This window comes from Fukomys damarensis, unplaced genomic scaffold (genome assembly GCF_012274545.1).
Source record: "Fukomys damarensis isolate Sample0158 unplaced genomic scaffold, DMR_v1.0_HiC HiC_scaffold_24, whole genome shotgun sequence".
Lineage (NCBI taxonomy): Eukaryota > Metazoa > Chordata > Mammalia > Rodentia > Bathyergidae > Fukomys > Fukomys damarensis.
The window spans coordinates 57775826-57797020 of NW_022900936.1; the positions used below are offsets into that span (position 1 = coordinate 57775826).

The 21195-nt window shown below is 36.0% G+C and overlaps 1 protein-coding gene across 1 annotated transcript in view; it reads right to left on the reverse strand.

The window, feature by feature from the left end:
* The window catches only part of Usf3 (upstream transcription factor family member 3), a 32263-nt gene extending 11548 nt beyond the window's left edge, over positions 1 to 20715 (reverse strand). Inside the window, exons 1-4 of the mRNA XM_010630092.3 lie at positions 20596 to 20715; positions 18763 to 18827; positions 17332 to 17360; positions 5858 to 5940 (exon numbers count right to left, since the gene is read on the reverse strand). Coding sequence (XP_010628394.1) covers positions 5858 to 5940; positions 17332 to 17360; positions 18763 to 18809 — 159 coding nt within the window. The 5' untranslated portion in view covers positions 18810 to 18827; positions 20596 to 20715. The remainder of the gene's footprint in view (positions 1 to 5857; positions 5941 to 17331; positions 17361 to 18762; positions 18828 to 20595) is intronic.
* Positions 20716 to 21195: the final 480 nt, after the last annotated feature.

Consider the following 21195-nt stretch of genomic DNA (forward strand, 5'->3'; position numbering starts at 1 on the left):
ATCCAGTCTTGATCCAGGACTTTTTAGACACCCAGGATTGTGAGAAATAAATTTTTGCTGTTTAACTCTCTCATTTGGCTCTAGTGTTTGGCTCTAATGGCCTGAACTAGGACACACTACTAGAATGTTTCAGTATAGAGATCTCTAGGAAGAGATCTAGAGACCTAAAGGAAGAAAAATGGTCACAGACTGCTTACATCTAGAGGAAGAAGGTGGAGATAGCAAGATCAGAAGGCAAAGGCCTTCAGTCAGGGCTGGACCTGGCAGTATGAGGAGGTGAGCAGGATGGCTAGAGAGAGGGATAACAGAAAGAGTGGTAAGAGAAGGGGCCAGAGGAGGCCTTCAAGATCATGTAAAGATTTCACATTTCAGTGTTATCCTGTACTTTGTTGACCAAAACCATAAATTATCTTATAAAAGTTGAGAAAGAAATGTCACTTAATTGAGTTTTGGTGACATGCCCAGTATATTCCATTTCTAAGCTTCTTCAAAAAGATTGATTTTATGTCAAGGCATTCCTTTATTCTTAATAGACCATTTTAAAAACTGAAATTATAATATGGCAAAAAAGTAAATAATATGAAGGATTATGTACCAAAAGGTAACATTTCTTTGTGCTTTAAATCTCCAGATCCTGTTCCCAGGCAACACCCTAAGGTTATTTGTATATCCTTCCAGAAATATTGTGGCTGATATATACCTATATATATCTTTTTCAAAAACCCAGGTAGAGGACACTATAAATAGCATGTTATACTTTTTTTTTAAATTTAAAGCTTTCATGAAGTATATAGAAGTCTATCTTATTGTTTTGAATGGCTGTATTTATTTACTTACCAAACTATTACTGATAAACAATTGAGCTATTTAATAGCTGTTTCTGGTTTTGTCTTTTACTATTAAACATGTGACAATGAATAGTCAACTTCTACTTCATCATGTATATTATTAAATAACTCCAGTACTTTATGTATATCTTTTTTCATACAGGAATCACTGTAATTCAATGCTTTGAAAGAATCTGATAATACCGAGCCACTCGTCTCTCTCCTGCAGACAGGAGCTAGAATGTGTAGCAACAGCAAAGAAAAACTTTACAACTACTCTGCTTCTGGAAGCCAAATACTGACTTCCTGTGCACAATCTAGGACACCAAAGAAGTAAAATGGTTATGGCTTCCTGTCTTCAGAAAAATTTAGAGGAATGAATGCCAAGAGCATGAAAATAAAATTTTACTGGTGAGCCTCCAATATTTACTAAGCAGCTACTATACATTATGATGTGGAAAAACAAAAACAAACCAGAATACTTTTACAGAAGTCTACATCCATCCTGCCAGGGAAAGGAAATGAAGCTGTAAGTCCTTGCTAAGGAAGATGATGTTGACTAAGGAAGATGATGTTGAGAAGCAAACTGTGTTGGCCATCCAAACTCCTAGGATATTTCAGGACTGAGAAGCATGAGCTACTACGGAAGGGAGAGTGGGTACAGGGGTTAAAACTGAAGAGACTCACTGAAAGACTCTTAATAAAGCGGTAATAAATAGGAACCACGTCTCCATACACATATCCTGTACAGCTGGATGACTTCCCTTTTCTGCCTCAGCCATAGGAAACAAGTTTATTTTCTGTGAAATTTAAATAAAAAAATTTCAACCTCAGAGATACTTGACACAAAAGAGGACAAGAGGCTCCTAAGTGAAAAAAGGGTAAAAACAACAACAACAACAACAACAACAAAAAACTCGGCCTACTAACGTATGAAGATTCTTGAGCCTGGCTTAGGTCACAGGTTACTAGCAAATAAGTTGATATTCCCTCTCGACCATTTTTACTCCCAGGTAAGATCTTGGTAGATTCTTTCTTGAATATATGTGTACTAACTCTCCATAATTAGTGTATTTATGATGTACTGTTCACATGAATAAAAATAAATTTTTAAAATTCATAACTAGCCCTCCCAAAAGAAAAAAAATATACTGATATTTTTTAGTTTCACCACCACCACCACCACCACAATAAAAATGGCAATGAAACTACCTGGTCATGCAAAGTTAAGGCCAAAAGACAAGCCCATTTGATCAGGTTAATTCCTCATTCTCCAGTATAAAACAAAAAACCAAAAAAACCTGACATATCATTGCACATTTAAGGAAAATCTCTGAAAAGAAAGACAAAATATCCAAACAAAAGACAAAAAAAAAAGGAGTCACAAGAAAAACATAGAAAGTTGAAGATTTTAAGAATAAAACCTATATAACATCAGAGATGAGATACTACTGAATCCATAAAAATATATATTATGAAACAAGTGGTATGAAAAGGAATAGACAGAATAAGAAAAAGGACTCTAGGATTTGGGTGTGATGGCACCTGCCCATAATCCCAGCACTTAGAAGAAGGAGGCAGGAATGTCAAGAGTTCAAGGCTAGCCTATGCTACATAGTAAGATCCTTTCTCCAAAAAACTAGAGGAAAGAAAAAAAAAGAAAGAAGGAAGGAAGGAAGGAAGAAAGAAAGAAAGAAAGAAAGAGGTGGTTTGCACATAAGTGTAATTCCAGCACTTGCAGGAGGATCCCCATAATTTCAAATCCAGCTTGTGCTACATACTGAGTTCAAGGCCAGTCGAAACTACACAGTGAAAGCCTGTCTCAAAAAACAAAAACAAAAAAAAAGAAAGAAAAAGAAAAATATCCTTAGAGCTTAAAAACATGATTACAAACAGGATAGTTAGAAGAAATAACTGATTGAGCCTAATCAAAGAAGACAGAAGGGTCTAAAAGTAAGCCTCAAAGGGAAAAAAAAAGGAAAGCAGAAATTAGTACATTTGACCACCTAGAGAACTATACTATGAGCATGTTGGAAATGTGGAATTAAAGATAGGCATATAGAAAATTAAGCAAGTGAAAAACTATAAGCCAATTATTTTTTCATTAAGTTTATTGGTACATTTTAGGTATAAAATTCAGTTACATTCATCATTAGGATCTTGTACCTTTACATGATGTAACTTGGTTCTTATTTTTTTCCCTATTTCCCTGCTCTCCTTTTTCTCTACCCTTGCCTATTTACAAAATTGTTTCCATGTTTTTCTTTTTCTCATTTTTTTCTTCTTTCCTTTCCCCATCCCTCCCACTTTAAACATTTTCTTCCTATTTCACAATATCAATTATATATTTTGATCCTTATTTACACTTTTAGTTTTTCACACCAGAGAAACTATTTGGTATTTACACATGTGTGTCCTATTTATTCCACTTAAGAGTATGGCAGCAATGTGCATCCACTTAGCTATAAATGTCTTTAGTTTCTCATTCTTTATGGCTGAGCAATATTCCATTTTATAAATAAAACCATATCTTCTTTATCCAGTCTCCAGTTGATGGGCAATTGGACTGCTAACAAGTTTTAGCCATTACAGACTGTGACGCTATAAAGATGGGTGAGCATATATCACTGTAGTATGATTCTTTTAATTCTTTTGGGAAGATACCCAGCAGAGGGATAGCTGGGTCAAATGGGATTTCTAATTCTAGTTGTTTGAGGCATTTCCATACTGATTTCCACAGTGGTTGCACCAGTCTGCACTCTCACCAACAATGGAGAAGGGTTCCTTTCTCCCCACAACTCCACCATCATTTGTTATTGGTTGATTTCATGATAGCAGCCATTCTTTCTGGGGTGAGGTGGAATCTTGGTGTTGTTTTCATCTGCATCTCTCAAATGACCAGTGATGTGGAACATTTTTTCAAATATTTACTTGCTGCTTTTACTTCTTTGTCTGAGAAATTTCTGTTCATTTCAGATGCTCATTTTTAAATCAGGTCTTTATATTTTGGGGGGGTCTGATTCTTTTGAGTTCTTTATATATTTTAGATAGTAGTCCTTTTTCTGAGGAATAGCCGGTAAAAATTTTCCCACGTCATAGGCTGTCTCTTAGCTCTGCTGGTGGTTTCTCTTGCAGTGCAGAAGCTTTTTAATAAGATGAGATCCCACTTGTTGATTCTTTGTGCTAGTTCCCGTGCTACTGAGGATTTGTTCATAAAGTCTTTTCCTATGCCAATATCTTCAAGAGTTCTACCTAACTTACCTTCCAGTAAGTTTAAAGTTTTTTTTTTAATATTTTAGATCTTTAATCCACTTTGATTTAGTTTAGTGCATGGTAAAAGATAGGAATCTAGTTTTAATCTTTGGCAAGTTGAAATCCAGTTTTTCCAACATCATTTATTAAAGAGGCTCTCTTTCCTCCAGTGAGGATGGTTGGCTCCTTTTAATGAGCCAATTATTAACTCCAAAACACCAAAATTTTTGCATATGAAATGAAATGTAGCATAACCAAAAACAATATTTACATAGTCTTCCTAAAACAAAAACCAAATATCAGGGTAAAGGGATCAAAAGTGATCAAAAACTTTATGTATCAATTCTTCAAAATGAATGTAACTATTAGGCACCACAAGTACACACTAAAAAAAATTTAAACAAAATTGTGATGGAATTATATTGGGAGGATCAGGGAAGGAGAAGGCAGGCTAAACACAATAGGATTTTTTTTTTTTTTTTTTGGTTTTTTGAGACAGGGTCTCACTATGTAGTTGAGACTGCCCTGGAACTCACTATGTAGCCCAGGCTGGTCTCGAACTCACAGCGATCCTCCTGCCTCAGCCTCCCAAGTGCTGGGATTACAGGTGTGTGCCACCATGCCCGGCTACAATAGGATTTTGACAGTATCTAAACTGGAAAAAGTAAGATATAGTGATATTAATATTTTATTTAGAAATATGAAAGTAAATATTAGAAGCAATAGGTGAAAACAGATGCCTCTAAGGAGCTATATTAGGATTGGGAAGCAGGTAGAAGATTAATGTTTGTTGTTTAAGCTTTTTAGTGCTGTTTACTATGTGCATATATTAATTTTGCATATGTTATCTAATTAAAATTAATGAAAAGGCTACTGCAAATTACAATATCACATTGTAACAGAATACTATTGATTTTTTTTTTTTTGGCCGGTCTTGGTGGCGCACGCTTGTAATCCCAGCCCTCAGGAGTCTGAGGCAGGGGGATCACTGTGAGTTTGAGACCAGTCTGGGCTACATAGTGAGTTCCAGGTCAGTCTCAACTACATAGTGAGACCCTGCCTCAAAAAACCAAAAAAAAAAAAAAGAATACTATTGATTATTTTTTTTAAAGGCAAGCATATTCGGAAAGGTGTCTATACACAAAAGTCAATTATATTCCACTGAGGACAGTGGCAAAGCAAGTGTACACAACACTAGACATTCTGTATATGTGCACGTACTTATAAATGTCTGGAGAGAGATGCAGCATTTCATCAGTGGCCATGATTTGGTAGTGTCAATTTTTAAAAATTTTTACATTGTGTTCATTTTTGCTTTGTTTTCAGTGAACACACTTCCTCATCAGAAAAATAAACTGCTCATTAGAGAAAATTATCATGAATTAAGCTAAGATTTTTAAGTAATATCTGGAGTTGATTAACAGGGTATGGAGAATAAATTAAAGGAGACCTCTGGAAAATTCTAGGTATGAATTTTTAAAGAGTAAAGAGACTGGCCCATATATAACCATCATCAGGCACTAACAGTGGTTCAAGAAAAAACATAATTGAGGAAGGTCTAGAAATAACATGTCATGTGAAAAATAGTACTAAGAGACTATTGGAATATGGAAAAATTAAAGTTAGGTATATAAAAACTGAAGCAAATGAAAAATGAGGCAATTATTAACTTGTAAATTTCCCATATGTAGCAGGAAAAATAATTATTCTAAGCACCAAAACAATTCAGGAAATTATCTATTCACAAGTCCTGAATGAAAATATGAGGGAATTCTTACCTGCTTCAAAGCAGGGGAACAAGGAATCAGCTCTCCTATTCTGTTTATCCCAGCATTGATTTTCTTCTTTCTATGCCTTTCCACTAAATAGAGGGAAAAATCCATTTATTAAATTTTATACTTTGTGCCAAAGTACCCCATTTTCCCTCGCCAAAGAAATTTCAGGTAAAGAAATCTCTAAGAAGCCTTTATCAAACAGTATCTACAAAAGACAACTATAATAAGTAAATAAGATTTCTAAGATTTCTAAGAATGTAGTGCTTTTATGTCTTTAATGTTATAAAAGGCAATACCTTCATTAGCATTTTAAATATTATCTATAATTATACATCATATATTTTATATAGACTATATCTCATATATATTCACATATAATATCACCTATAATAGTTAAATTCAAATTATAAAAAACAGGAATAAATAATACTGAATTACTGTTAGGTCATTATTCTATTATACTTGGAAGTATGTATTAGGGATTTTTTGGGGGGTACTGGGGATTGAGCTCAGGACCTTGTTCTTGCAAGGCAGGGGTGGCACCACTGAGTACTATTAGGGATTTTAATGATGACCAAATTTAAAGAACCCACCAGCAAGCTGCACAGGGTGGTGCATATCAGTAATCTCAGCTACACAGAATGCTGAGGTAGGAGGATTGCAAGTTCAAGACCAACCTGGGCAACTTAGTGAGAGCCTATCTCACTTGTCTGGGATACACAGTGAAAGCAAGTTCAGCCTGAACTATGTAGCAAGGCTCTGTCTCAAAAAAACAACCAAACAAACAAAAAGCCCTGTAGTTTGCTATGCATCATTTTTCACACTTCTAGCCAGCTTCCCTGTCTGGAATTTAGGCATACAAATGACCTTGTTTCTACTGAAAAGTGCATCTGGACTTCTTCAGTAGGAAGTCCCTGCAAACACTCACTCCAGGGATACGTTATATCTCTTAACTAACTCAAATCAGAAGATAACATGTAAGTTATCTTCATGAGACTTGGAATACTTTTCAATGAAAAATAATAAAAGTGCAATTTCTCAAATGCAACAAATCGATTTGTGGGAAAATGCCAAAGCAGTAAGAAACAAAAAATCACAATCTCCAAGATTTAGAGTCCAGACACTGGAAAATAACAATTTGGAGGGAAAAAGAAGAAAGGTGGATCCCTGGGACCCAAGAAGAAATGGAAGGGAAATTTGTACCCTATAGAGAAATTGAAGAGATAGACCACAATGAAGAAAAAAGAAGGGGAAATCTACACTTTCTCCCTGGCTCCTGGCACAAGGTGAGAGAAAGGAAGATAGAATCTACAGAGACACAGCAAAAGTGGGTGACTCCAGAGGCCTCCATGGAAAAACACACTAGTGGTACAGAGCAGTGGGTTTGGCGCACTACATCAGCTGGTGAGTGACTCTAGTCTAATCCATTACCACAGACCCTGGAGAGAGTACTTAGACACCAGTTTAGGAAAGGACCAACTGAACCTGGAACTCAGAGCAGCCATGGGTTGGCTTCATCTCAGGCTTCCCAGTGTTAAACTCACACAAAGAATGGGTGAGGGAAAACTACAGATGTCCACAGTCAAGGAACTGGGGTCAGGCCAGCAAAAGAGAAAGAGGTCTAAGCTAAATGATTCAGGCCCCACCTACAGAAGCAGAGATAAAAATCAACACGAATTTCTGTGGATTTGAAAGTCACAGAACCAGCACCTCAGGCTCACTAATCTTAATACCAGCTTGCTGGGATTATCCAGCATGGATCTCGACTCTGACTGCCTCCCTTGTCTACAAGCAAAAGCAGAGTCATGCCTTGCACTGGACATTGCTACAAAACTGTAGACCCCAGAAGGTAACCCCAGGCCTGCAATAAAAATTTTTTTCTTTTTTTCCTACACGTTTAAGGCTTATTCTTCCTCTTCCTCTTCTTCTTTTTTTTTTTGATTGCTTGATTTTGAGTGTGCATATAAATGTTGTTTTTAGGGTTTGATTTGGTTTTGTTCTTTTTTTTTCTCTCTCTCCTTTCCTTTCCTTGTGCCTCCTATAATAATTTTCTGAATCTTGGATAATCTTTGTCTATCCTGCAACCTTGTTTCTAATCTTTTTCTTCTTCATTTTTCTTTTTTTTTTTTCTTATTGGTACCAGGGATCAAACTCAGGACCTTGCACTTGCAAGACAGGTGGCAGCATCACTGAGCTAAATTCCCAGCCCCTAATTTTTCTATTTTTTCCTCTACTCCATTTAAAATTTTGTGCCCTTATGGTAAAATTACTCTATTGTGTAAATATTTACTGCATATTATCTTCAGATTTGTCTTAGATTTTGTTATATAACTATAAATACTGTACCTAGGGTTAAAGGTGGCATATTATTAGTTAGCACATACCACAAATATTATTATTTGTCACTTTTTAGTCTGTGTTTGATGCTACTACTATTACAAACTGTACAACTTCAGCCAATATGATATAGTCATGATCAATGATTTTCCTTATATGACATTACCTAGATTTCCTGGGTGTCATAAACAATACTACAGTCCAGTCTCAAATAACTAGGTGCTGGGCCAAATAGGCTGCAACCTTTCATCCCTATTAAATAGAAGAGGCAGGATCCTGGGACAGAATCAAAAGCCAAAGACAGCTCTACCAAGAAGATATCACTGAAAAGTAGTCATTTCTTTAAGAGCTTTCAATAATAGTAATAAAGCTACCTACCATAAGCAATTTACAAGCTTCGATGCAGAAAAAAATAGAAACAAAAAAATAGAAAATGAGAAAACACAGAAGCAACATGCAACTCAGTGAACCAAATTCCCCCAAAACAAATCCAGGAGGCACTGAGGTGGAAGAAATCAAAAGCTACCCAGGTCAACTTTCTTAACTGGTAGCAGTGAAATTAACAAAATAGATACATGAGTCTCTTGACAAAATGAAAACAGAAATAATTACACAGATAATTAGAGATGATAACAATAATGAAGGAGATGGTTAGTGACTCTAGAGTAGATACAAATGAAAAACACAGAGGAAGTTAGGAAATACATGGAAACCATGCATGGCCAACATAAAAAAGAAAGAGATTCCATAAAATAGACTCAAATAGAAATCCTAAGATTAAAAATTATACTGAAAGTATATGGAGGAGAGTCAAGCAATGTGAACACAGACTATCAGGTCTAGAAACAGAGTTGTGGTTAGCAATCACCAAATGAAATACATCTTAAGAAAAGCAATGAAGGGGCCAGGGATTTAGCTCAGTGGTTCCAGGGCACCTGCCTTGCAAGCACAAGGACTCAAGTTCAATGCCTGGTACCAAAAAAAAAAAGAAAGAAGAAGAAGAATAGCAATGAAAAATTCAATGAAAAAATGAACCATGAAAAAAATCAATCTAACAGCTGCTAGACAATGCAAAGAATACTAATGCAAGATTAATTGAAGTCAGTGAAGAATAAGAAGATAGCACAAAGATCATAAAAACTTGTTTATAGAAGTAACAGAAGAAAACTTTCCAAGCATGGAAAAAGAAGTTGAAATACAGTGAAGTGAGATATATAGAACTCCAAATAGCCATGATCAGAAAAAACTACACCAAGGCATATAATAGTCAAGATTTCAGAAATTCAACAGAAGGATAGAATATTAAAAGGTGTTAGAGAAAATAAATTACTTATAAAGGAAAGCCCACCAGAATCACAGCTGACTACTCAACACAAACCCTGAAGTCAAGGAGACCGGGAAGTAATGTATTTCAAGCCCTAAAAGAAAACAGCCTCCAAACCCTGATTGATGTGTCCTGAAAATTATCTTTCAAAATGGATGGAGAAATAAGATACTTCCATGACAAAGAACACCTGAAGAAATTCATAACCACAAAACCAGCACTCCACAAGATTCTGAAGGGTATTCTAGAAAAAGACAAGGAAAACAATAATTCCAATTATCCCAATAGAATGAATCAGGGCAAGAGATTTAGCTCAGTGGTTCTGCTGCCTGCCTTGGTCCCGAATTCGATCCCCACCACCAAAAAACAACAACAACAACAACAACAATAACAACAAAACCCAAATAGAATGAATCCACCACCAGGTAAGGCAAGCAATTAAACAGAATAGAAAGAAAGGAAACCAATAACAATATAATAACAAGGGTAGTTCATTCCCTCTCATTTAAAACCACCAATGTGAATTATCTTAATTTGCCAATCAAAAGAAACAGACTGGCAGAATGAATCAAGATACAAGATCAAAAAGGTGCCAAAGGGAACGGGAAGTGAGAGGAGTAGGGCAAAAGAAAGATGGGAATGGAATTAACATGAAGAAGAGAAAAAATGGAAACAAAGTCTTTGTAGATGGAGGGGGTGGAGGGGTTGAAGGGAGGGCATGGAAGGGAGAAAAAATAAGAACCAAGATGGTTTAAGTAAAGGTGCAAATTTCTAGTGATGGATGTCATTACATTGCATACCTTAAATGTACCAGTAAAAGTAGTTAATTTAAAAAATAAAAAGAAACAAGATCAAACAAAATGGAATCCCAATCAAATACCAATAGCATTCCTCACAGAACTAGAGAAAACTATCATAAAACCCATATGGTACCAGAAGAGACCCAGAATAGCAGAAGTAATTCTGGATAATAAGGGGGCATAACACTTTCCGATCTGAAGTTATACAATGAGTCTAACATAATAAAAATTGCATGATACTGGCAAAAAAAAACAACAACTGACAATCAGTGGAATAGAATAGAAGATACAGAAACAATTCCTACCATACTCATCTAGCTTATCTCTGACAAAGAGGCCAAACACCTGTACTGGAAGGAAGGTAGCTTCTTTAATAAATAGTGCTAGGAAAACTGGCTTTCCACATGCTTAGACTGAGCCAAGACCCATATCTGTCACCATGTACTAAACTAAAATCAAAATGGATCAAAGATCTAAATATTAAAACAGAAGCAGTCTGCTAGATGATAAGATGGGTAAAACTCTTAAAGACATAAGTATAGGCAAAGAGTTTATGAACAAAACCCCAGTCACAAAGGAAACACTACAAAGAATCAACAACTGGGACCATATCAAATTAAAAAGCTTTAGCACATCAAAAGAAACCACCAACAGAATGAAGAGACAACTTTCATAATGGGAAAACATTTTTACCAGCTACTCTGCTGACAAAGTACTAATATCTAGAATATATAGAGAACATTTTCAAAAATCAGACCTGCCAAATTAAAATACCCAATTCAAAAATGGGCATAGGAATGCAGTTCCTTGGAGGTTCCAAAATGGCAGAGAAGAGGATGCTAGCTTCTTCTTTGTTCGGCTTCTCTAGGACAAAATATCTGGTGTCTGGAAAACAACAGTTGGGAGAGGAACTGAAGTGAGTGGAGGGTACACGGGAACAATGAGGTATCCCATGGAGAAAAAATAGGATTAAGTGATACAAAAGAAAGAGATAACACTGTGAAGGAAAGACCTTGCAGCGCTGCCAATGGCAGCTGGCAGGTAAATTGAAACTAACAACTTTTCTGCTCACTGAGAACCAGAGAACTATACCGGAACCAAAAGAGTCTTCTGCAGTGGGAGCCAGCAAGGTGAATAAGACACTACTTATGCAGTGGCCTTCCACAGTCAACAGTTGGTGAGTGACCTTGGTACAAGTACCTGAGGCATTGGAGATACTTGTGTGGAGTAGGAGCTAGGGGAGGATATCATTGTAGGGAAGGGCTGCGTGTTTCAACCTGGGTCCCAGAACAGTCCTTTGCTTCACATTTCCAAGTTCCCAGAGTGGAGGAGGGAAAGATAGTCCGGAAAGACACAGGCAGTAGGAGAGCAGACTGAGGGCAGTCACACAGCCTGACTGTGTGCTTTTCTTCCTCTTGCCTTCTTTTTACTAATATAATTTATAGATGCTAAGGGAATTCTTATTTATGTATTTTTTTTTTTTTTTGGTACAATGGATCAAACTCAGGTCCTTGCACTTGTGAGATAGGCATTGAAACCACTGAGCTAAATCCCTGGCAGGTAAGAGAATTCTTGTTCCTTTATATCCCTCCCATTTTATCTTCACCAGTCTTCTTAATCCTGTGTTTTATTCATTCTCAATCTCTTCTTTTCTCTCCACTTTTTCATGTGTCTCCCTTTAACTTTTTCCCTAATATTTATATCATAGAATTGCTTTCCATCTCCATTTCTTACTTTGAATTTTGTGCTCAGTTTCCCTGTTATTCCCTTCCAAATATATAATAAAACACCTTCACCATCAATAGGATCCTTTGCCCCCCTTCTTTTCTTCCTTCCCATACCACAGAGCTGAGGACTTAAAAAAAACATTTTTAATTTTTTTCCCTTCTCTTCCCCCTTCTAGCATTACCCAGTCCCAACCTCCTGGGCTTTAGATGACAGATTCTATAAAATTATTGTTGAATGCTATTTTTCACCAGTACAGGATACACAACCATCACATTTTGTACACGTTTACTGTGGGTCAAGACTTGGGTTGTTAGGATGCTTTCACTGTGTATTTCTTCTCTAGGCTAAAGGAAGACCCAAAGCAGGGTCTCAGTATGTTATTTCTTGACCACTGAAAGCGACTGGCCTATTACTGCAATAGTTGATCTGACTGCATAAGAAATCCTGACTCAGTGGAAATTTAGTGCCAGTGAGCCTGGCTGTCTGCCTACTCCAACATCATACTCAGGGAGAAGGGCAGCAAGAAGTCCAAACCCAAACACTCAGACTGGATCAAACTCTGTAAGAATGCCTGCAATTTGCCAGGCATTGTGGTACATGTCTGTAATCAGGAGATTGAGGCAGGAAGATTGTCTTGAGTCCAAGGCCAGCCTGGGCTACACAGTAAGTTCAAGGCCAGCCTTAATTACACAGTGAGACCCTTTCTCAAAAAAGAAAGGTGTGATGAAAGAAACCAAGCAAGTTTGCAACCTGGCAGAAAGAAGTCCTAAGTCTGAGTTAAGTTCAATATTGCATTGGAAGGATGGAAGAGTGATTGGGGTGTGAGTACTTAGACTCTCAGGCAAAGAAGCTACTTGGGAATCACATGCAGTGTCTCATTGGAATATTTAATCTGTGTTCCCATTGACATCTTATTGGTTTCAGTTTTTGAATGTTTCTTGATTTATTTTACAATGTAGGGTTATGTTATGTTCTTTTATGGTTTCCTCTTTATTAGGTTGATACTTCTGTGTACTTGTTCTTTCACTGGCTCTGATTTAATAGGTGTCTAGGTTCTCTTCTTTGTCTTAACTCTCTATCTAGTTTCTTCGCCTAAAATCCCCTAGACAATATTATTAACATATCACTTTATTCTTTCCCCCAACACAAACCCCCCTCCAAAGTTTAAAAATCCCCCATATTTAGCTCCCTCACAGTCATTCCTATCTTCTGTAGTATTAATCCTCAATCCTCTCCTTCCTAAGCCGTTGGCTCTTCTATATTCTACCTAGCTTATCGTCCTCCCTATCATAAAGTTCTGACAAACACATAACTTTCCTCAATCACAAAGTAAAACCCCTTTCTCTCATATGTCATCTTGTCCCACAAAATATTCCCTGAAAACTCTGAATACTAACCTTTCAACTCAACTAAAAGTACTCCAATAAAATCAAACCCGCAAATCAACATTTTCTTCTCTTTTACTATTACTGCTAACTGTACTACTTTAGCCAGAATGTCATAATTACTATTGTTATTACTAATTGTACTACTTTAGCCAGTATGTCACAACTGTTGTAATCAGTTGTCTTCCCTTTTATGACAACACTATGATTATCTGGGGTCATAAATATCAACATAGTCCAGTACCAAAGGTCTGGATGTTGAGCAAAATAGAAAGCATCTTTTCATCCCTAATAAATTGGGAAGATAATATCTTTGGATAAACAGAAAAATCAAGAGCCACCTACACCTAGAAGACATCTCTGAGGAATAGAGATTTCCTAGGAAAGCCTTGATACTAGTGATAAAGATATTTACCTTAAGAAATCTACAAGCAACAACACAGAAAATAAAATAAATAGAAATTGAGAAGACACAGAAGCAAAATGCAACCTCAGACCATCAGCCCACCTAGGAAAAGTCTAGGGGACAATGCAATAGAGCAAATCAGAAGCTAGCCACCTGAACTTTCTGAAATGATAGCAGCAGAAGTAAAACAAAACAAAGCAAAAAAACAAAAAAACAGACGAGGGTATAGAGAAAATAATCTCTCAGGTAAAAAGAAAAATGATGATCAAAATAAAGGGCATGTTCAGAGAATCTAAAATAGACACATAAAAAAAAATTGAGCTTAGGAAAACAATGGAAACCATGAATGCCCAATATAGGAAAGAAATGGAATCCATGCAACAAATTCAAAGAGGTATCTGATTTAAAATTCCTCTAAAAGTATATACAACCAACTGAACAAAAAATGAGGACAGAATATCAGATCTAGAAGACAGGATTGCAGATCTTAAAAATAGTAAAGAACCTTGAAAAATCAATCCAAGAACTGTAAGATGATGCAAAGAAGAACACTGTAAGATTGATCAGAGTCAAAGAGAAAGCAAAAGACAGTATAAATGCCATAAAAAACTGTTTAAAGAAGTACTGGCAGAAAAAATGCCAAACATGGAAAAAGAATTTGACATACAAATAAGTAAGGCATATAGAACTCCAAATAGCTATGACCAAAATAAATCTACACTGACATATAATAATCAAGATTTCAGAAATTCACCACAAGAACAAAATATTAAAAGCTGTTAGAGAAAAGAAACAAATCATCTATAAAGGAAAGCCCATAGGAATCACACAGATTATTTCAACACAAACCCTCAAGTCAAGGAGAGCTTGGCGGGAAATATTTCAAGTTCCAAAAGATAACAACCTCCAACCCAGATTGAAGTACTTGCAAAACTATCTTTCAAAATTGATGTAGAAATAAGATGCTTACATGACAAAGAAGAACTGAAGAAATTTATGACCAACAAACAAGCTCTACAAAATGTTCTGAAGGACACTTTAGAAAGAGATAACAAAGGCCAGAATTTCAAGAATACCAATAGAAAGAAGCCACCAGGCAGGGCAAGCAATTAAACAGGGGAAAGATAAGAGAACAACAGCAGGAAAATAATATGACAAGGACAAGCCAATACATATCAGTTAAAACTATCAATATAAATGGTCTCAATTCACCCATCAAAAGAAACAGATTGGCAAAATGGATCAAGAAATAAAATCCAACAATATGCTGAATACAAGAAAAACAAAAAGAAATTCATAGACTAAATCAAAAGATGCAAAACAATACTGCATGCAACAGGAACCTGGAAAAAAAAGCAGGGATAGCTATTCTATTTGCAAACAATGTGAACTTCAAGCTAAGTCTAATCAAAAGAGACATACAAGGTCACTGAATACCTGTTAAGGGAAAACTCCAAAAAGAAGAGATAACAATCATAAATACATATTCATCAAATACTAGTGCATCCAACTATATAAAACAAATGCTAACAGACATGAAAAATCTAAATAGCACTACCCAATTGTAATGGGGAGTATTAATACCCCAAGGTTACAAATAGACAAATCAACTAGACCAAAAATCAACAAAGAAATATCAGAATTGAATCAAACTTGTGAACAAATGGATTTAGCAGATAGCTACAGAGTGTTCTACCCCACAACATCAGAATACACATTCTTCTCAGTTGAACATGGGATTTTCTCCAAAATAAACCACATAGGAAGCCCATAGAACATGCTTACGTAAATGCAAAGGAAGTGAAATTATCCCGAGTATTATCAGACCATAGTGTAATGAAATTGGAAATCGACAGCAAAAAAAACCACAAAAACTCCATAAACACATGGAAATTAACACCCTCCTGAACAACTAATGTGTCACAAATGAAATTTTAAAATAAATTAAATATTATCTATAATTAAATGATAATGTCGATACAATATACCACAGCTTATGGGATGAAATGAAAATAATCCTATTAAGAAAATTTATAGTGGTGAATTCTCACATCAGGAAAACAGAATAAGCTCAAATAAACAACCTAAAGTTGAACCTCAAACATTTAAAAAAAGAGAACAAGTCAATCCCAAAATTCATACAATGGAGGAAATTACAAAGATCAGAGCAGAAATTAGTGCAACTGCTACAAAGAAAACAATACAAAGAGTCAATGAATCGAAGAGTTGGTTCTTTGAAAAATTATAACTGATAAGCCCTTAGCTAACCTTATCAAAAAAAGGAAAGACTCAAATTCATGCCATGATAATAGTAAACTGTATAAATTGCAAGCATATACTAATAAAAATTTTTTTTAAAAAAATGGGCATCTGAAATGAACAGACATTTATCAGATGAAGAAATACAAACAGCAAATAAATACATGAAAAAAGTTTGATATCATTGGTCATTCAAGAAATGCAAATTAAACAACAGTGAAATTCCACCTCACTCTAGAAAGAATGGCTATCATCAAGAAATCAACCAATAAATGCTGGTGAGGCTGTGGGGAATAAGGAACCCATCTCCACTGCTGGTGAGAATGTAAATTGGTGCAACCACTATGGAAATCAGCATGGAAATTCCTCAAAACTCTAAAACTAGAGGTTTCATTTGACTCAGCTGTACCCCTTTTAAGTGTCTTCTAAAAGAGTTAAAAGCATCATACCACAGTGATAGACACATACCCATGTTTACAGCAGCACAATTAATAATAGCTAAATCTGGGAAATAGTCCATATACCCATCAACAGAAGAATAGAAAGAGACAATGTGATATTTATATACAATAGAGTACTACTGTGCCATAAAGAAGGATAAACTTAAGTCATTTTTAGGTAAATGGTGCCCCTTGAGGCCATAATTTTAAGTGAAATAAATCAGACACACATGTTTAAATATTGCATTTTTTCTACTGTATGAGAAATCCAAAGGGTAAATAATGATCAAATGATAATCATATTGGGAAGTAGGAAGAATATGTGAAAATGGGAAGGGTAACAAGGGGAAGATGGATGGCAGAGGAAAGGGATTTTAAAAAAAGACTGGAAAGGAGAAAATGGAAACAAAGCTTTTGTAAATGGGGAGGGGAAGAAAGATTGAAGGGAAGGGAGAAGAATGAGAATAAAAGAAAAATAATTAAGACCTATTATGTACAGATACAAATTATGATGAATTTGATCATTCATTATATATGGCAAATATGTATTAATAAAAATAAATTTTAAAAAATAAAATGCAGCGAAAATTTTTTTTTTTTTTTTTTTTGGTGGTACGAGGGATGGAACTCAGGCCCTTGTGTCCAAAAGGCGGGCAGCAGAACCACTGAGCCAAATCCCTGGCCCTGCAACAAATTAATAATTAGAAGTTTATAAAAAACTTATAATCAACTGTGGTATAATTTCATTTTGAAAGCAAAAAAGATGCTAACAAGTAAAATTTAAATTATTGTATCTACCTGCATTGTGTGTCTCCCGATTTTTCTTTCTGGAAAAAAAAAGAGAAGTGTAGATAAAAGGTAATATAAAGATAATAGAAAAGCATTTTTATTGCTTTATATTTTTAGAATCATAAAACAAGTTTTATGAATTTGTACTTTTTGTTTGTATCGGGGATCAAACTCAGGACCTTGCACTTGTGAGGCAGGCTACTTAGCTAAATCCCTGGCCCATGAATTTGAATTTGTTGTACCAACAAAAAGTCATCTGAAGAAAAATTTCTTAGTGCTTATTATGGTATAAAAACCCAGTGATAATTCCATATAAATTTAGAAGACACCATTTCTGGAAGTAACCATAATTCTTGATTCTTTGATACCCAGAAATCATGGGTTGAAAATAGAATCAATCACTGAAGCCTTTGGTATTTAAAAAATGCAACTTAGATGCTAGCATTCTCAAAGTATGTGCTAAGTAGGTGCTTTCTGATGTATGTCCTGGCACCAGGCAGGAGTGAGTGTAACTGCATGCAGTCCCCCAGGGAGGAAAATGTGTTGACCAACAAAATGCTTAAGCTCTAAGAACTGGCACATAAGCCATCTTTTGTCCCTGTACACTTAAATGGTCCAAACTCCTAAATTCTCTTAAATATTCATCAACTAGCCTAATAGCTGGATGTGGTGGTCCATGCTTATAATTCCAGTACTCTGGGAAGGTGAGACAGAAGGATTATAAATTCAAGTTCATGCTGGGCAATTTAGTAGCTTAGTGAGTCTTTGTCTCAAAATAAAAAATAAAATGAGCACTGGGGATGTAGCTCAGTGCAAAGGACCTGTATTCAAGCTCCAGTAATACCCCCGGCTAAACACACACAGTCGTATACATGCGCGTGTGTGCACACACACACACACAGACATCCAGTAACTATTTGGCAAAGGAAGAGAACAGTAATTTTAATATTAGCAAAGACACTAGCCATGCAATTCTAAGCAGAGACATTGCTCAAAATATCAGACATTTAGAAGATTTCTTTTTTAAAAAAGTAATGTTTTATACATAGGCATATTGCCATTAAAGGATGATAATGTTGCAAAATGTCTATTTGCACTGACTATAGAGTAAATGTTTCAGGATCTACAGAATATTGTATGCTACTAAAAATGTCATCAGAAACTAAACATTCAGTATAGATTATCATGAATCACTACTTTAACTACTGATAGTCAATCTTACTTATTAGGTTGCCAGTAGAATAAGGACAGGTAAAGTTAACCACACACCCTTTTTTGGTAAATCAATTTACATTTATCTACACATAGTTTTGGAGATTAATCATTTTCTAGGCATCCACATGAAAGTGCACTAAGGACTAACTACTTAGCTAAATGGGAACTACTGCTTTTTACCAGCCCAAACTGTATATATATTATTTCTGGACTGTGGATACATACCTATGCTGCTTTTTTGTAGGAGTCTCACACTCTGTCATTTCTGGCATGGTGATAGTGATAGGAACCTACAAAAGAGAAAGACACCAAGTTCAGTCATTCTAGAATCTTGAGAAAATGACCAATGATAATTTGATTTCAATACAAAAATGCTAAGAAATAAATACTAAAAAAGTACTGGGTTATATATTGTGTATGGAAAGAGGTGTAAGAAAAGAGGGCAAAAATATATAACTAGCAGATATAAAGAGTAGTGAATGACAAATGTGAGGAATTGCCAGAAAAGTGCTTGAGAAGACTGGAGCAGAAAAAGATCACTGTGGGCTTGGAAATCAAGGAAATATTAAATAGGATGTAAATATGAGCAAGATATACAGTGAAAGATAGAACGTACTTGAATTTGCGCGTACACACACACACACACACACACACACACACACATATTTTTTTTTGTACCGGAGATTGAACTCCGCACCTTGATCTTATGGGACAGGTGGCAGAACCATTGAGCTAAATCCCTGGCTGGCAGAGTATATTTTTTGTTCATAACACTGAAATGTCATTCAAAAGTTAATCAAGAACAATGATTTCTCTCTGAAAATAGAAAAATCCCAAACTTACAAATGCGTAAATATTTCACCTGTATAAGCAGGCATTCATTCATTTGATCATTTGTTGAGTTTTCTTTAACTTTAAACTCCTAGAAATTTCATTTTATCATTTGAAAGTCATTAATATCTGGTGAAAAAATTATATTCATATATTGTATAAAATATAAGAATATGAATGAATACATATAAAATAGGGAAACATACACATATATGGAAAAAACCTGGAGACAAAAACATCAATATATTAATCATAGTTATGTAAAGTCAGCAACAGAACGGGGACTTCTTTCTCTTCTCTTATTTTCAATAATTTCAAATTGAAAGCTTTAATGCTTTTAAATCCTAAGAACTGACAACCTTCCAAAAGAGGTCTGCCAAGCTGGGTCATCTGTTCTGGTGCCCTGGAGGAGGGGCAAGCATGGCTTCCCCTTGTTCCTCTGAGAAAGCAAAGAACGTAGCAAAGATGTAGTCCACAGTTGGAAAATAGAACTTCTGCTGCTGGCTAGCTGCCAAGTCTTGCACAAATCCTCTAATCTGTTGGAACCTCAGAAGTTTCACCTACATCACTGGATCATTTGGAGGTGGGAAAGAAACAACACAAGGAAGCCAGGAGTGGTCACACACACCTGTAATGCCAGCACTTGGGAGGTTCAAGGCAGGGAGTATGCTGTGAGTTTGAGTATGGGTCTGAACTGCATAGTGAGAAGCTATCAAGAAAGAGGAAAGGCCTGGGATGTAGCTCAATGGCACCATGCCTGCCTGGGAAGCTCAAGGTCCTGAGTTTAATTCCTGGTACCAAAAAAAGAAAAGAGAGAGGGGGAGGGGAAGGAAGGGAGAAGAAGGAGGGAGAGAGAGAATTTTACTTATGTGAAAGGTAATATAGCCAAGCATGGCGGTATATGCCTGCCATCTAAGTACTCAGAAGTCTGAGGTAGGAGGATTATGGGAAGTTCAAGGCCAGCCTGAATTACACAGAAAGACCTTGTCTAAAAAAAAAAAAAAAAAAAAAAAAAAAAAAGAAGAAGGAATGTGTAGGCAAGAGGATGACAGTAAGTATTGACTAAAGCAGCCTACAGAGAAATGTGTATTCAAGATCCATTCTCGACAGTTTATTCCTATTCTACCTTCTCCCTACAACTGTGAAGGTACATGGGCCTAAAATCCACGCATTCACTTTAACCACTTAATGATAATATGGAACAAATAAAGAAATAATCTCTGTCACCTTTTTCACCCAAGGGTTTGCAGAATTTCTTCACTTTTGATTACTGGCTTCCAACACCTCCTGTTTCTGATCCAAATTTATCATCTTCTCCCAGAAGATGGTCTATAGGTTATGTTTTCTTCTAACTACAAAAGAGAAAAATCAATGAATGTTTACAGTTGCTAGGAGTCCTTGAGCAGAATGTGGGGAAAGGGCTGGCACCTGATGGCATGCAGGATGATTTTTAGTGGCATGCACGATGACCCTGAATTCTCCCCACAATTTGAAAGTAAACGAATGCAGTTACTCTCAAGTCACTTTCCAAGGGATTGCCCATGCTCCACCCCACAAAAACCGTGTCCTAAAGCCATGGACGGCCCTGGAAGACTCTTCTACACATGTTCTCACTCCCTCAGTCCTCCTTACCCATGGTTGTTACCTGAAGTCCTCCACTTGAATCTACTCTCAAATCTAAGATGATCTTCCCTTCAATTTCTACCTTCCCCCTGGAATAGTGACTGGAAACTTAACATCATCCTCAGACCTGGTACACTGGATGTGCTCAAAAAATAAAAAATAAAAGACAGATTTCAGGGTGCCATCCAAGACTTGATAAAGGAG